At 42.8% G+C, this 17651-nt stretch overlaps 1 protein-coding gene and 2 long non-coding RNA genes across 7 annotated transcripts in view; 1 reads left to right on the top strand and 2 right to left on the bottom strand.

Moving 5' to 3' along the window:
* Positions 1–530: 530 nt before the first annotated feature.
* On the bottom strand, positions 531–2752 carry LOC124997551. The gene is made up of 2 exons (XR_007110982.1): positions 2604–2752; positions 531–1402 (listed from the first exon to the last, which is right to left on the bottom strand). It is a non-coding gene; the product is annotated as an uncharacterized LOC124997551 (long non-coding RNA).
* A 946-nt stretch (positions 2753–3698) lies between these two features.
* The window catches only part of clec16a (C-type lectin domain containing 16A), a 34467-nt gene continuing 20514 nt past the window's right edge, over positions 3699–17651 (top strand). For 3 of the 5 annotated variants that reach the window (XM_047571275.1, XM_047571276.1, XM_047571272.1), the window contains exons 1-10: positions 3699–3929; positions 4989–5117; positions 5786–5919; positions 7674–7822; positions 9151–9256; positions 10912–10917; positions 12014–12137; positions 12336–12510; positions 13643–13693; positions 15342–15458. In XM_047571275.1, the coding sequence (XP_047427231.1) occupies positions 3856–3929; positions 4989–5117; positions 5786–5919; positions 7674–7822; positions 9151–9256; positions 10912–10917; positions 12014–12137; positions 12336–12510; positions 13643–13693; positions 15342–15458 (1065 nt within the window). In that variant the 5' untranslated portion in view covers positions 3699–3855. The remainder of the gene's footprint in view (positions 3930–4988; positions 5118–5785; positions 5920–7673; positions 7823–9150; positions 9257–10911; positions 10918–12013; positions 12138–12335; positions 12511–13642; positions 13694–15341; positions 15459–17651) is intronic. The other 2 variants (XM_047571274.1, XM_047571273.1) reach the window with 2 other exon arrangements.
* Positions 5847–10793, bottom strand: LOC124997553. The gene is made up of 2 exons (XR_007110984.1): positions 9582–10793; positions 5847–5982 (listed from the first exon to the last, which is right to left on the bottom strand). It is a non-coding gene; the product is annotated as an uncharacterized LOC124997553 (long non-coding RNA).

Below are 17651 nucleotides of genomic sequence, written 5' to 3'. Positions count from 1 at the left end.
ATTAAAAAGTGTCTCCATTAGTTCGTCCCCGGACAGAACTGGAGATCTGATCCCAGTTCATGTGTCTGTAAATCAGCAGCAGCGCCACCATGTGGTCAGAAAACTGTAGCAGCTGCTGCCTCTGATGGATCTCGACCCAACACTGGATCAGAACTGAAGGAAAGAGGGAAGAGAGTTAGGGAAGGAGAGGAGGCAAAAAGGAAGGAGGGAAAGATATATTCAAGGAAACAAGGGACAAAGGCAGGAAAGAACCAAACACTGCTCTGTTTTTAAATCTCATACTGAATCATTTCCTTTGATTCCTTGATTCTAGTTCAGATTAGTACAGACGTGTTATGTTATTATCTACAGGACTCTACAGCACAGGTGTTCAACAGGGGGTCCGTGACACCTGCAAGGCCCGCGGGGGGAACGCTGATGCTCTGACTCCCTCTAGTGGAGGAAACCAGCGACTGCATCGTTTCTTCATTATGATAAAAAAGCGTTTTTTGTTTTCGATCTAAAAACACACAGAGATGAAAACTGAAAACCAGCGTTCATTCAAAGTTTATTCAACACTGGAAAATAAAACTCTGTTAGCTTATATTAGAGCAGGTGATGATGATGATGGTGATGATGGTGATGGCTCTTCATCATGCCTGGAACGTGAGTTTAATCTGAATCTAAGCAGTGATGTAAACTCTGTTTTTACCTATAAAACTGGGGCTGAGTTGCCTGATGTGGTTTAAATAGAAACAGAGTAGATTCCTGTTTAGGGCCTGAACTCGTCCAGTCATCATTACTCTGCACACGTAGAGAGAAAACCCTCCAGACCCTGGTCCAGCCTCAGACCCAGGTCCTCGTCTCTCTTCTGTGTTTCTGCTTGAGTGTGGTTTATTATTGCTGAGAGGACAAATACTTCATGGCCAAAGTAAAGCAGAACAGAACGGAGCGTTTTTAAATCAGTGGACATCATGCAGCAGATCTGTGTCTGACAGAAACAACAGAAACAAAGAAACAAGGAGCCAGAATCTGTTGATTTCCTAAGAGAGTGATCTTCTACATCCAGTGTCAGTGTTAAATCAGCCCTGTTAGTGTCCCCTGTCCTCCTGAGAGTGTTTGTCCCTGACACGGAGGAGTCAAAGACGAAGCGTTTCAAACCAGCTGGTCTGTGATGAGGACGCGACATGTTCACAGTGCGTGGGATGTTTCAGACATCACTGTACGTGTAAAGTCACTTTAAACACGGCTCAGTCCGGATAAATGTTCAGCGTCTGTCTCTGTCCACATAGCTACAGTCCTGGGTCCGTCTTCGCCGTCCGTTATTAACCTGGAGACGCACGGACAGCTGAAGCTTTGCAAAGAGCTCATCGCTGGTCGTGTGGCGGCCAGTGTGGACTCTCTTCCTCTGAGCCGGGACGATCTGGAGACACAGCAACCACACATTTAAAGCTCAGAATAACAGGATAACAACCTGTAAGTAACAGCAACTACAGACGCTTAGTGCAGAGAACAACAAGTAGATCAGGGAAATGTTCACATGCTTTTATCATAACAGACTTTTTTCCAAAAAAACCCCAGAGTAAAGTGAATGCTGTTCATGAACAGTGTGGAGCTCATTCATTGTCAGGATTGTGAGATGTAATAAAGACTGAAAGCCAAGACTCTTTAGGTGGTTTTGTTCTTGAGGAATCAAAGTTGGAACACAGTTAGAAAATAACAGGTTGTTGATTTGGTTGAATCCTATAATGACTTTTATCAATGAAACCAGAAGAAAATGACACATTTACTCAAATTTACATTTACTCTGATTGGTTCATGAAGCTGCTGCTGTCACATAAACTATGTGCAATAACCCGTGTTTACAACTATACTGATCCTGAGATTGTGCAATAACACATGCTTCACTTATATATCCTTATATATTATCTCCATATTCTGTTTCTTATCCTTATCGCCTACATTGCTCTTTGTTCTTAACACTGGTTCATTTTGAGAAGGAGCTGCTGTAAAGAAAAGTAATTTCCCCCTCGGATCAATAAAGTGATTCTGACTCTGGATCCAGCAATAAAAGAACATTTTAAAGAAAATAAGTGTAATTTGGACTCATTTTAGTCCAGGATCTCGTTGTTGTGTTCACTCCACTTCTCTGACTAAAACAGAGGATTACAAATTAGTACTAGCAGTTATTTTCCTGGAATAATTGTCATCTTCCATGTAATTCATGCTACTGGCCGGATCTGACCCACTAGTGGTCCGCTTATAGCCAGCGGGCCGCATGTTTCCCAGCTGTGCTTTAACCCTTTAACATTCCTGTACGGCTGCTCGGGTTCAACTTGCAAACATCTGAGCTAAATACGCCGCCGAGCTGCACTGTGTGTTGTATTTTCTCTCATTTCATTTGTAATTATATTACATTCTCCTGAGCCGAATGCAACGAAGTTTGGTTCTGTACACACCCTGTGCACACAACACGACAATAAAGTTATTATTATAGTCATTACAGGATTCAAACAACACATTTTTGCCACGTTTACGATAGAAACTTCCGAGTCTTGACTTTCAAAAGAGACCAAGACCGTGCAAAAAGGCTGGAACGATGAAATGAATGTGGATTTTCTCACGTTGGACTGTGTGTAGGAGGAGAATGGACCCAGACTGGACCCAGACTGGACCCAGACTGGACCCAGGCTGCAGACCAGAGAGGGTCCACACTGATCCAGCCTGGTCCTGGCTTCACCTCCATCCTCCTCCTCCTAAGTCTCCATCACTCCAGGTAGCCCTCAAACACATCCAGCTCGGTGTCTGTGTCGTAGGGGGCCGAGGCCGGGTCAGACAGAACCCCGAGGTCCACCAGCGCCTGGTCCATGTCCTCGGGCAGGAACACGATCCCCACATTCAGGACTATGTACTCCATCAGGAAGGCATAGTAGAGGATCAGGACGTTCACAAAGAACAGGCCCAGATAAAACATATAGGGGAGTTCGTCCAGGAGCGATTCCACCGAATCTAGATCCGCATGAACTGTGAGTGTCATAGAAGAGAAAGAGGGCCGCGAGTTCGAGTCCTGGTCCTGGAGTCGGTTCGGGTCCTGGACGAGCTGGGCCGGACGGAGGGGTGCTGGTGTTACCGCTGCTGGGGCGACGGGACCGGGGCGTCCATTTCCACCCACAGCGGTGAACCGAGGGGAGATTTATCTGTACGGTCCTGTTGAAAACGGCGCAGTGTCCATAGCTAAAAATAACCGGTATCAAAATATCACGTTAGCATAGCACGATGCTGCCTTGACATTGGTTCCTGCGCGGTACCAGCTGGTTAAAACAGCAGCAATATAAACCTAAACAAACGTTTATCCGAGCAAACTTATCCCGTGTACACATCCGAACCGGAAAACATCCATAAATACACAGATTTAGACGAAGTTTTTACGAACAAACGTCCTTTTAGCGAACATTTTCACCAGCCGCATCAAAACAGTCCCGACCACTAAATGACACCCGAAGCCTCGCTACGTGATTGGCTGACAGACTGTGCTGCTCTGCTCTGATTGGCTGCAAAGATATCAATCATTTTGGTGGAGGACCGGTCGCTGGCTTTAACCGTCACTGCCAACGTCGGAAGAGAATGTTGTAGTTTTTCTCAGCTCGCTCCTCTCTGCTTTTCCGGCCTGTCGCTGGGAAGAAAACCATAAATCCCAGCATGCCACGCGCCTGAAGCTGTTACGTAACGGCCCTCATCGCTGCCATCACCGCCTATCACCTCTGTTTGCTAAGTAGCTACCAGGACGGGGAAAGTGGGTGTAAATGGACACAAGCGGACACTAACCTCCGCAAAATAACGGGTCGGAAAACCACGGTCCTCCTGAAAACCGCAGCCATGTTCGGCCGGTCGCGGAGCTGGGTGGGAGGACAGGGGAAGGTGAAAAACATCCACTCCTTGGACCATTTGAAGTGAGTAGTTAGCATTTGACAGGCTAATGTTAGCCTGTGTTCTCACCGATTAAAAACCGACTGACAGTTTTATCAGAAGAAATAAGACAAGAGTTAGAACTATTACTGCTTGATAGATACCCAGTGAACTTATTTAGATTAGATTAGACTCAACTTTATGGTCATTACACACGTACAGAGCAACAAGATGCAGTTTAGCATGTAACTATAAGTGGAGTAAGTGCATAAAAGATAAGATAAGATTTTTTATATAATAAGGTTTTATTTGTCACTTTCACAGTTCTACATGGTCCAATGGACAGTGAAATATATTGTTGTACCTGCAGCCAGTAGTAAAACAAAAGGCAATGCACAGAAGATATAAAGATATATAGGTACAGGTGTGTGACTGAGAGAAATAAAATAATATATAAACTGTAAACTAGCTCGTATATGCATGAATTTATAATATTTTAGAGCAGCTGTGTGAATAAAGTGCAGTAATACAGTGGCATCTGTGTCTAGTTGTGACAGATGAAGAGAATAGAATAGAAATGGAAATAGAAAAACACTTTATTCATCCCCCTAACAGCAAAATCAACATATGTAATAGCAGCAGTAAGAGCAGTGCAAACGAAACACTGGTGATATATGTGTGAGACTGTATTATCGTGCATGTCTGTGCAAAAGAGTTGCAGCAGAGCTAAAACATGAGTCTGGGTAGTGGTGGATCCAGACTATGTTCAGATAATGGTGCATTTTTACACTGAATGGGGACAGAAAACAGAAAGTCTTTTACAGTCTTTGTCCTCAAACAACGAGGAATAAATAGTAAATGTATAATAACTAGTTTGGTATATGAGAGGTATGGTTCAGATGATAAATTAGGCATAAAAACTACAGATGAAGTGAACATTAAACAGTAGCTGCCTGATGTTACTAAACTGGTGCAACGTTGGGTCCATAGTACTGATTGTTTAAAGCAGGGGGGTCGAGCTCATTCAGGGGCCACATTCAGCCCAGTGTGACCTAAAAACCTGTGAATTAATCCTCCTCCTCCTCCTCCTCCTCCTCTCTCAGGTACATGTACCATGTTCTGACCAAAAACACCACAGTGACAGACCACAACAGAAACCTCCTGGTGGAGACCATCCGCTCCATCACAGAGATCCTGATCTGGGGGGACCAGAATGACAGCTCTGTGTTCGAGTAAGTCCCATCAGCTGTAGCTAAATACGCACACGTCACAGTGACCGCTTTGAATTTATTTAAATTTTATTTGCTTATTTATTTGATTGGGACTAGATCATAACGACATCCTCAGTCCTTAGGCAGGTAACACAAAAACATGTTGAGACACAGGACGATAGGTCCAATAATCACCTGTCACAGACAGAACATCACTAAGAAGGTTTGTAACGTGGAAAACTGCTTCATGTAACACCTTCTACATCAAACAAGCAAATTTAAAATTTAAAACAAATCTTTGTTCATGTCATTAAAGTTTACAGACAGTAATAATAATTTAATAATCTCCCAGTGATGAGTTTATACTGGCATCAAAACCCTGTCACTAAACTAATTCAATGTTTCTTCTGTGTTTATTCATGGTATGAATTCCTGTATGTCATGTTTTGAACTAAAGAGTCTTACTGGTCGTATTTGGACCGTGAAAAGTCCTTTTTTTCACTAGTTTGCCTCACACGTTGACAGTTGTACAGAATAGTAAACAGGAAAGTGGTTTATCAGCTGCTTTTTTAACAAAAACAGGAAATGAAATGGACGCTGAAGAAGTTTTAGTGTTTTCCAGAGACTCGTGAAACAAACATTGATGTTTATATATTTAATTAAATGTCCTCTGTCCTGCACGTGTTCAGCTTCTTCCTGGAGAAGAACATGTTTGCCTTCTTCTTGAACATCCTGCGTCAGAAGTCTGGACGCTACGTCTGTGTCCAGCTCCTCCAGACCCTCAACATACTGTTCGAAAACATCAGCCACGAGACTTCGCTCTGTAAGTGATCGGTTACTATCAAGGCCTGTGTGTCTGTCGCTTCCTAGCTGGTGTCACGTGTAGCTGTGGAATAAATAAATAAATCAGCTCAGAATATGTTAAATAAACGAATAAACACATGCTGCTGTTAGGACAAAGACATATCTCCACTGTGGGATAAATTTTATCATCTGCAGAAAATTGAGATTTTTTATTTAGTATCTAAATATTACGTCCTGGAGACAAAAAGACAACACGATAACTTAGAAACCGTAATTAATTGGTGCAGTCCCCAGTATCTGTGCATCTCAGCGAGGAAACAAACCCACAGAGGATATTTACTTCACATCTTCTTTCACAACAGGAAGCGAAGCAAGCAGCACATGCAGCACATGCAGCGCACAGCAGCAAGTGGACAAAGCCAAAATGTTTTTACTAACTTTAAAAAAGAAAAAGTCGTGCAGGTCTATGGAAAAGTTAAGAAAATTAAAACAACTGGATTCTCAGTTCTAGACAACATCTGGTTCATTTTCTGTAAAACTTCCAGATTCATTAAGTCTTGATGCAAACAAACCTTCTACCAAAACTTTTCTCATGTGTATTAAGAAATAATAATGATGAAACACATCAGGCAGTAGATTGAATGAGTCGTCGCAGAGCGACGTGATCTGTGTCCTGCTTGGACAACACATTCTTTACAGATCTAGAAATAATCCTCATTCATTTTCTGTTTTATTTGAGCTGAATGCTCCTGCAGTCAGATAATCCTCCTGGGGTCCAGTCCTTACAGATAATACATCACCCCACAGTACATGTCAATACAAACAATTTCATCAGTTTACAGGTATAAAAAGAAAAATAACTAATAACTTACAGTCATTTCAGTTTAAATTGGATTCACTGTACGATACATACATTAAAAGTAGAAAATTCATTTGGATTAATATTGTTTTTTGACTCAGTCTGTCCTATGAATTATCACTGTACATATATACAATGTGTATTTTAAGCTGCATTTAAAATTTCTCAGTGAATGTAGAACATTATCATAATATATCGTATAATGACAATATACTGAAAATATATTTATTAAAAGACAGAAAGTCAAAGAAAAGATTACACACACTCACACAGACTAAACCACCTTCACGTCCTTTGTAAAGGTGATTTATTTCTAATTTTGAAAGGTAAACTATTCACGTGTTATGTCTCTAAACGATGTTAATTACTAGGCTGAATAAAAAAAATGTTTCTTTAAAGTTAAAAATGCGGCTGAAAAAGTCCTTTTCTCGTCGGTGAACAAAGAAAGGCTAGAATGCAGCTTTTCTGTGCTAGTTCTTATCGATCAGCGCAGGTATGTGACACCACGTCCTTCTCTGGTGAAATATATGAAGCATCGTAACCGGCTGCATTTCTGCCCCGTCGCTAGGCAACCGCAGCATCAGCCGAGAGTCAGCTGACATCTCATAAACATACAGCTTCGTTTCAAAAAGTCTGTGATTTTGTTCCTCCAACATCGGCCCATTTGATTTATACAGACAACAGAAAACGTGCACGACTATCAGCCATATCATTATAACCACTGGATCAGGGGGAAAGTGAACATTTCTGTGCTCAGAGTGGAAGGATTTAAGAGGCGAGGAGCAAACTGTGGCTGCAGGACTGGGTCAGAACTCCTCCATGATCCTGGTCTGCAGTGGTCCAGGGAACAGGAGGATCACTGAGTCCGACCCGTGTGGTTCTGTGTTCATCGTCCTTCTCTTCTGTCCTCACAGACTATCTCCTGTCCAACAACCACGTCAACTCCATCATCGTCCACAAGTTTGACTTCTCCGACGAGGAGATCATGGCTTATTACATCTCCTTCCTCAAGACCCTGTCGCTGAAGCTCAACAACCACACGGTGCATTTCTTCTACAACGAGGTGAGGCCACACGGGACGGGACGGGGGGGGCGTGAAAATATTCCTGCTGAGCTGTGAAGTGATTTCTACTCTCGTTTCGTGGCAGTTGATTTTATCTTGTATCATCTGCAGCACACTTCCTGTGTCAGAACATCAGCCGCCTGTTTGGTTTGTGTCGATTTAACGGACGTTACTACACGATGTTCAGTTCTCATAGAAACGCCACAGAACGTGTGTGTCGTTAGAATAAATCACCGGAATAATTTGTGTTGCTGTTGTTGTTGCCCTCGGATGTTGCAGCGGCGTCTCTAGAGTCGGCGCTGGCCTGTGTGTGCGGGGGAAAGTTCTTGGTGTACTGTCGATGGAAGCTTTAACCCTGACTCCACAACCGCACCCTCTGATCTTCTCCTTCATTTACTGATTGATTTTTTAAAATGAATTTGAGATGTGAAAACTTCATTTCTTCTGAAACGTCCCCTCATCCCTCACTTCACGTTTTATCCTCTGGGTGGCGCCATTGTCTAGGAGCTGGATCTTCTCTATAATCTCATGTTTAACCTCCTGAGACCTGAGCTTTAGCTTAGTGTTCATTTTTAATTTCTCCAAGGTTTGTTTTAGGATGAGTGGGACCTAAGAACTATAACAACTAAGCATCATCTTTGAACTGGAAGTAATAATATAATATAATATTATAAAGTATAAAACTGAACATGGTTTTGCAAAGACTGAATTGCAGATAATGAATTCCCAATGTCCTCAACAAGTGTTTGCTAATTAGCTGTCGATGGAATTTGTTCTGTTTGTGCATCATATTAAACTAGAAAATAAACATAAACTGTAAACTTTCACTAGGTTTTTGTACCTTTCTGCTCTTTTGTTATGTGACTGGCTGCAGGATGAATCCACTGAAATGATGCCAGTGTCTAGTTGTGAGGATAAAAGTTTGAATGAAGCAGAAGAACGTCCCCGTGTGAGGACACGGGGTCTCGGGAGGCTGAAAGCAGAGGTGTTGGCTTTGGACTCGGGGGCGATGTTTCTTCAGTCTCTGTGACTTTGGGTGACGCTTTAAACTCTCAGCTGTGATTGGCCGGAGGTCACAGGGACTGAAGAACGATTGGTTGGAGGATCAGAGAGAAGTCATTATGTCAAACTAAGACTGTAGCTCATCTTATTAGCTTCCTGTCAGCTGATCCGTCTCTGGCGTAGATTTAAACCCGGACATCAGGACGTCCGCTCGTTGTCTTCAGGCGGTGGAGGCGTCTCCGTCTTTCTCTCTGGTCATGTTGGTGCGGCGGTGCAGTGTCTCGCCTTCGCTCACCGGCGCCCCCTCTCTTGTCTCCCACACACAGCACACTAATGACTTTGCCCTGTACACCGAGGCCATTAAGTTTTTCAACCACCCTGAAAGCATGGTCCGCATCGCAGTCCGCACCATCACGCTCAACGTCTACAAAGGTGAGTGTCGGGAGCATGTGCACAAGCTCACACACACAGACATGAATATAAATAGATAGATAGATGCAGAGATGCACTGTACAGACAGAAGTATTCTCTCAGCTTTACTTTGCATGAATATGGAATCATCCCAAATGTCTTGAGTTCCTCTGACTGGAACTAAGGGGCAAAGTCCAGACATGAAGTCTGGAGACAGGTCACTAAGACTTAGCAGAGACTGGACTTGTTGCTCCGGTGGCGTCCAAACCTAATGCTTGTAGAGGCAGAGAATCCTGAGAGAATACTTGTGTCTATGCAGTGTATAAACACACATAATAATACTCACACACAGACACAGGAGGCTGGATCCGTCCTCTCGCTCCGTCCCTTCTTCTTCTTCCTGCTGCTGCTTCTTGTGCATGAGCATGATTAACAGGTGACGCTCTAACAGAAGTCGTCTGCTGAGCTCTTTCTTTAATTAATTTATTTTTTTAACACATCAGATTAATTACGTGCTCATATTTAAAGGGGTTAAAGTTCAGCTGTGTTATCAGGGGTTTTTGATAATAAATCCGTCCAGATGTTTCCAGAGGCCGTTGTCCTCTCTGCTCGGCGCTTCCTGCCGTCTCCTCTCTGGGGGGAAGCAGGTGTTGCTGTTTGTGGGTTTGGCTTTTTCTCCACACATCAGGCTCTATCTTCACCACACACACACACACACACATATATATATATAAATATATTTTTAAAAAAAAAACAGCCTCCAGGAACAGAATGGCTTCTTGTGTGTCTTCATATCTGTGTGTGTCGTCTTGCATGTGACCCTCTGCACCGCACACCTTGGTCCATGACGTCCTGACTCTGTAGCTCCTGCACCGGAGGCTAGTTTAGCAAAGGACTGTGGTTTTCTGTGGGGGGAGCTCGTCGTGTCATTGGAATCTGTCTACGAGGGAAGCATCAATGTAAATGCTCCAGAATAATCTGGATTAAACACTGAAAATGGATCAGCGTCGTATAATAAATAAATCGGGTACAAGAAATGGACGTTTGTTAAATGCTAAATGCTAATCGAGGCCACAGGTTTGGATGGGGGAGGAGGGGTAACTCAACTTCAATCACCCGTGCTAAGAGCTAGCATCCATATGCTACACGTATTTTATAGGGTTACCTAGGCGACCAGAGTCTGGGACGTCACCGATGGCACCTGGTGACGGTCAGTGGTGTCACACTTAAAACCTTCCTCTGCTTTGGCTTCGCTGGTTCAGACCCGGCGGTGACGTCTCCGTCTCTGCTCCTGTTTGATGCTTCGTACCGATTCCTCTGAACACGCAGCAGCAAAACGCCTGGAAACAGAGTTCATTCACACTTTATTTCATTTTATCAGGTTTAAAGTATTAATGTGTGGCAGAACGTCTTTTTCCAGGCGTCTCGTTGGTGTTTTGCAGTTTGTTTGTTAGTTTACCTGTGGGGTCCTCCCCAACCTCCACCCCCCCACAGCCGCTCCTTTACTCACATTAACCCTGTCTGTTTCCCCCTCTCCCTCCTCTTCAACCACCACTCCTCCTCCTCCTCCTCCTCCTCCTCCTCCTCCTCCTCCTCCTCCTCCTCCTCCTCTCCTCCTCCTCTCCTTGTCTCTCTCCTCCCTCCTCCCTCTGCGCGCCCCATCTGCCTAACTCCAGTCTCATGTAAGTTGGTTCCATTCATTCAGTCTTATTGTCGGGGCTGGGTATCCTAGCAACACGTCCTTAAAGAGACAGATCATTTATTAATTAATTGATGAATTAATTAATGGCGTGTTGTTGCCCAGCCCTGCTTGTTCCCGATGTGTTATAGATGTCTGGGTGTGGTTGTAATTCTTGTGTCCACGTGCACACATGCACACATGCAGATCGACCTGCATGCCTCCTCAGTTAACGTCCTCTCAGACCCACGTTGTTGTCGTCTCGGGTTCAGCAGTTTTTTTGGCCACTGTGGGTATTTGTGTCATTTAATCTGTGAGTCTCAGTTTGACTGACGTTAAATGACTTTGCATGAAAAAACATTTTGAACCCGTTGAGCTGTCACACACAGAACAGGTCGATGCTCCAGATATATTCAGACGGTGCAATGTTTGATGATTTAAAATATTCAACCTGCTCTTAATCTGATAGGATCTTAGTTCATATATGTATACATACATAAGTCCTGGGGACCAGAACCAGACCACCAGAGGGTCCAGTCTGACCCACGAGGTGAATTTGTAAAGTGTGATAATATAAAGACGAGATACTACGACACCTTGTGTTTCTTTGCACTAAAATAAATAAATGTTACTCGTCCGTCCCACTTTGAAATCGAATGTAAAAAATGCATCAGCACCAGAGAAAACCTGTTTTTACTGCGTTCATTCATCCTCCTACGGTTTAGGTGTGGTACGTCAGCAGCTGCTGATAACAGAAACCTTTATTGTTCCCACAAGATTAGCAGTGATACAGCGCATAAGAACAAATATTGACCTTAAAATAATTTTAGCCTTTACTTCCTCAAATGAATCCTGTAAATGAATGCGTGTGACAGCTCGACGAACCCCAGAGACGACTGACTGAATCTGAACTGACTCGACTGTTCCTTAATCTGGATGGTTAATGTGTTTATTTATTTATTTATTTATTTATTTATGATTATATTTAATTTCTACATCCTGCTGATAATTTCCGGGGCATCACGAGGTCTGTGTTTTGATTGGACGTCTCGTGCGTCATCGCTGCAGTAACAGCTCCTCTCTTTACCCCCCCCCCCCAGTGGACAACCAACACATGCTGCACTACATCCGGGATAAGACGGCCGTCCCGTACTTCAGTAACTTGGTGTGGTTCATCGGGAGCCACGTCATCGAGCTGGACAAGTGTGTGCAGACTGATGAAGAGTGAGTGCACTTCTCACCGCGGCCTCTAGGGGGCAGGCCTGTCTCTGGGTTGAATGCACCAGTCACATACATACATATTTTTTTAAAGTTACACTCATAAAATTAATAGTTTAGTTTGTATTTTCTCATATGCATTTTTAATGTCATGCATTTTTGAACAGCTGTATTTTTTTTAGAGCGTCTGTCTCCGTCTCTCAGGCATAAGAACAGAGGAAAGTTAAGTGACCTGGTGGCCGAACACCTCGACCACCTCCATTACCTGAACGACATCCTCATCATCAACTGTGAATTCCTCAATGATGTTTTAACCGACCACCTCCTCAACCGTCTCTTCCTGCCCCTGTATGTCTACTCTTTGGTTAGTCCTGAGACGGTATGTGCACCTCCCGATGAGTCAAGTTACACCTCCATCTTCACGGCTTCACTTTTATTCACATTCACAGAAAAACCAACAAAAAGCAGTGAGTTCCACTTAGAAACGTGGAGCCTGGTTTTTCCAGTAAATCTGTTAGTGAGCTGTCAGCCGGTGTTACTAACAACCCTATCACATGTTGTGCAAGTGCAGCTGTTATTGTGAAATGTTGATGTGCTTACCTTCCTGTCAGGTTCTCCTAACTTCAGCAATGTTGTCAAAACTGACTCAGAGAAACTTAAAGCTTCCTCACTTCATCGTGGTGCCCGAAATGAATCACACATTCTCCTGAGTAACTTTATTTTTAAGCTTTTTTTTAAAGGTGTGATGCATCCTGCAGAGCTTTCTGTGCAGAGTTTGCATTTCCTCCATGTCCCTGCATGACTTTTTCTCCAGAAGCTCGTTAGGTTAATTGGCTACAGTGACCTGTCCCCTACTCTGCAGCTGTTATTTACGTATTATTTACATATTTATACTGTTTTATTTATTGATGTTTTTCTCTTTCTGACCAACACCCTTTGTTTTGACTCTGCACAAAAATCTCTGTTGCACCCAGTTTGTCTTTGCACAAAATGGACAATTGAGGTGTTACAGCGTCAGGGAACTAAAGTGCAAAATGCAAAAAAATAAATAAATAAATAAACAGAATAAGGTAAGACAAGAGAATCTATATATAAAAGTAAATATGTTAAGATCCAGAACATGTCTGCTGCATGTTCTGCATCAGGTTTAAGTAGTTAAACAAAAAATTTAAAATAAATGACTTTCATCATGGATAAAGACAAAGTCCAAGAGGAGTTAAACCAAAATGACATGAGGTAACGAAGTAACACAGGGATGAGTTGGTACAGACGGACGCATTATGTTTTTTAAATGTCCAAACAGAGGTTAAAGAGTCTGGCTGGACTCAAACGGCCTGATTTAAACGTCTAAACCATCATCAGACTATCTGAACCGGCTCCGTCTCTCCTCATACTCTCCAGTTTTCTCTCACCGTTCATTTTATTTATTTATTTATTCATTTATTTTTTACATGTGTGACCTCGGCTGGATTTTTACTTCGTCTGTTTCTATTTTGTTTGTTTATTCTTAGTTTGAAGAGCGGAAGATCAACCCCCAGGTGTCCCTCTACCTGCTGTCCCAGGTGAGCGACACACAACACATCACAGACAGACGGACGGATCTTTTGCTTTTGAAGCAGGTTTAACCCTCTGTCAATCCTCTGGGTGGATTATGGGACAGCAGTGTTATTTTAAACAGGTAGCTAAAAAATCATTTGGCTTTAAAACAGCTAGGAAAAAAACAGCTACAATGTTAGCTAAAAGTGCTACAACAACTAGCTAAATAAACAGCTAAAACGGCTAGGAAAAAAAACAGTTAAAATATTAGCTAAAAGCGCTACAATAACTAGCTAAATAAACAGTTAGCTAAAACGGCTAGGGGAAAAAAAACAGCTAAAATGTTAGCTAAAACCGCTACAACAACTAGCTAAATAAACAGCTAAAACGGCTAGGGAAAAAACAGTTAAAATATTAGCTAAAAGCGCTACAACAACTAGCTAAATAAACAGTTAGCTAAAAAGGCTAGGAAAAAAAACAGCTAAAATGTTAGCTAAAAGCGCTACAACAACTAGCTAAATAAACAGTTAGCTAAAACGGCTAGGGGAAAAAAAACAGCTAAAATGTTAGCTAAAACCGCTACAACAACTAGCTAAATAAACAGCTAAAACGGCTAGGGAAAAAACAGTTAAAATATTAGCTAAAAGCGCTACAACAACTAGCTACATAAACAGCTAAAACGGCTAGAAAAAAACAGCTAAAATATTAGCTAAAACAGCTACAACAACTAGCTAAATAAACAGCTAAAACGGCTAGGGAAAAAAACAGCTAAAATGTTAGCTAAAACCGCTACAACAACTAGCTAAATAAACAGTTAGCTAAAAAGGCTAGGAAAAAAAAACAGCTAAAATGTTAGCTAAAAGCGATACAACAACTAGCTACATAAACAGTTAGCTAAAACGGCTAGGAAAAAAACAGTTAAAGTCAATGAGCTAGAAAACAGCTAGCTAAATAAACAGTTAGCTAAAACGGCTAGGAAAAAAACAGCTAAAGTCAATGAGCTAGAAAACAGCTAGCTAAATAAACAGTTAGCTAAAACGGCTAGGAAAAAAACAGCTAAAGTCAATGAGCTAGAAAACAGCTAGCTAAATAAACAGTTAGCTAAAACGGCTAGGAAAAAAACAGCTAAAGTCAATGAGCTAGAAAACAGCTAGCTAAATAAACAGTTAGCTAAAACGGCCAGGAAAAAAACAACTAAAGTCAATTAGCTAAATAAACAGTTAGCTAAAACGGCTAGGAAAAAACAGCTAAAGTCAATTAGCTAGAAAAAAGCTAGCTAAATAAACCGTTAGCTAAAACGGCTAGGAAAAAAACAGATGAAGTCAATTAGCTAAATAAACCGGTCTGAGAGGAGTTGTTGTGAGGATGGAATGAGCTCCGACATGTTCATTTACTTTGGCTTTGTCCTAACAGGAGTTTATTTTGCAAAAGTCTGGAATGATAAGAGTTTAACTTCATCATTAATCTCTTCATTTATTCTGAGCGTCACACTCCAAAATAAACACATTAAATGTCCGTGTGAAGATGGATGAAGCCTCCTGAAGCCCAGTTTGAAAAAAAAAACTTAAACCTTTGAGATAATTTAAACCAGATTTTATTTTTTTATCTGCACATTATCTACTGTCTGTTTGATTCTCTGTGTGAAGGAGCGTTTCCTGTTTGTTTCTTCTCCAGGTGTTTCTGATCATCCACTATCAGCCGCTGGTCAATGCGCTCGCAGACGTCATCCTGAACGGAGACCTGTCCGTCTTCACCCCTCAGACAGACACACACAGCAGCCACAAAAACACGGTAACACACACTGAACACGCACTGAACACACACACTCACACGGGTCATTCAGAAAGCAGGAGGCCGTGACGCCGACCGACACCGAGAAACGTAAAAACACAAAAGAAGAAATCCACACACAGACGCCCACGGCCGCGACCGCACGGACAGGCACAGTTCCAGGAGAGTGTGGGGGCGGTTATGAGATGGCAGGGTCATGGTTTTCTCCAACCTTCACCCACATCAAGGCACCGACATGCAAATTACTCATCACAACTTTTTATTCTTTCCAATTCTCTTCCTCATTTCTGAGCCTCTCGTGTTGGACTGAAACATTCTCTGATTTTTTTTTACAAATCTCTGTTTCCGTGTGCCCCCCCCCTTTTATCGCCTCATTCCCCTCAGCTCTCGTTCTCTGTCTGCCTCTCTTCTTCTTTCTGACCATCTGCCGGTGAAGCCAGGTGGGTGTGCTGAGCTCGTGAGCGTTTCTGAGAACCCTTGTGGTTATTCTGTGTTCGCTCTGCGGCTGTTGTAAGAATCAGCCTACCTTTTCAGTGAATGTGACTTGAGGCGTGATGTCTGTGCCAGAGCAGGAGGCAACAGAGCAGAGGATCAGATTTAGAAAAGAGAAAACCATCCTGCTCCTTTTTATGAGGAGAATCTACAACGTGAAGCAGACATATTTATAATAATAACACAGGCCTCTGTGTTTCTGTCTGCATCCTGAGTTGAGTTATGATGAATTCATGCAGCGTCTCTCTTGCATTCGTCCCGTGCACGTTGGACGGCGTTGACGCCACTTCCCAAGCGTTGCTGTCTGATCGATTGTAGATGAGAAGAAGCAGACACATGAGGCATGGGCTCTGTGTTTTCTGCGCAGGTGGTCAGATGGCACTTCCTGTTTGTCTGTGATGTGGCAGGAAATGAGGTCACATGATGGAACGCTGTCAGAGCTCTGGCTCACCTAACCCAGATCTCTTTCCTGGAAGAAGTGCTCTTTTTTTTTTTTTTTTTTTTTCTAGATGTGTTTACTTGCAAGTGCACCAGTTAGATACATGATGTCAGTGTTTGCATGTGTGTGCCCGAGTCTCTGCCTTCCCACGTGCAGCTGCTCTGGCATTTACAACTTTATCTTTAACCTGCAGAAGTTGCCCTATTTTGCAGCGCGTGTATGTGCATGTCTAGGTGTGTTGTACATGCTCCCCGACCTCCATTAATTTCTCAGCATCTGCCGAGACCGTGAGCGGTTTACCAGAACATAGTCGGCTAACAGGTGCGACACACACACACTGATACTAGCTTGTGGTTTAAGGCTGTCGGCACGCAGGCGAGTCCTGCCCCAGCGTACGCAGCGCTGCACAGAGATCACACTGATATCAGTGTTTTTAAAGAGCTGCAGGATCAAATCAACTCCTCCTCGGTGGAAATAAACACCTAATACATTCAGTTTTATTTAAGGTCATCTAAAAATAAGTCTGACTTAATCTGAAACGCTAACAGTGTGTGTGTGTATTTGTGAAGAAAACTTGTGTGAACTCTTCCCTGCAGACTGGAATAAAGTGGAGGAGTCTTCAGTGTTAATTGTAAAAATTCAAGAGAAGCTCAACTGTCCCGGACCCAGTTCTGAATGTGGAGAACGCGTCTGTGGTTTCAGACTCCGTCAGTACATACATGAACCTGTGTGCATGTATGTTCTGTGGTTTATACGAGAAGTAAAGTAGAAGAAGGCCACCTAGTTTCACTTCTCTTCCTCTTCTGTTCTCAAAAATATCTCTGAATGGATTCGTACATTCATTCACATGTCATCATATATTTATGCAAAACCTGCACATTCCACTGACTTCTACATCCTTTCTACCGGAACACGTTGGTTTGACCAAAAGAAACATGGCTGCCAGGTGCAGTGGCCGGTGCATGTCTGGGTCATTGTGGTCAACTCTTTACAAGAAGTCTAAAAGGGCTGCGTGTGAAAAATAAACTGTAGACTAATCAGGTTTTGAAGTGACTGAATGCTCTGCTGCCTCCACTCTGCAGACTTAAAGGCCTGAAGGCCTGAAGGCCTGAAAGGAAGCACACGTAAAACATTCCAGACGTTTCATTTGTCTCAGAGCTGCTGTGTCAGTGTTCCGGCCTTATTCCGGACAGTCCACGCAGCTCTGAGCCACTTCCTTCATCCTCCGTCCTGAAATATCATTCACCGCGCTGCTTGTTTTC

Source organism: Mugil cephalus, chromosome 20, assembly GCF_022458985.1.
Source record: "Mugil cephalus isolate CIBA_MC_2020 chromosome 20, CIBA_Mcephalus_1.1, whole genome shotgun sequence".
Lineage (NCBI taxonomy): Eukaryota > Metazoa > Chordata > Actinopteri > Mugiliformes > Mugilidae > Mugil > Mugil cephalus.
This window is presented reverse-complemented; position numbering and strand designations above follow the sequence as displayed.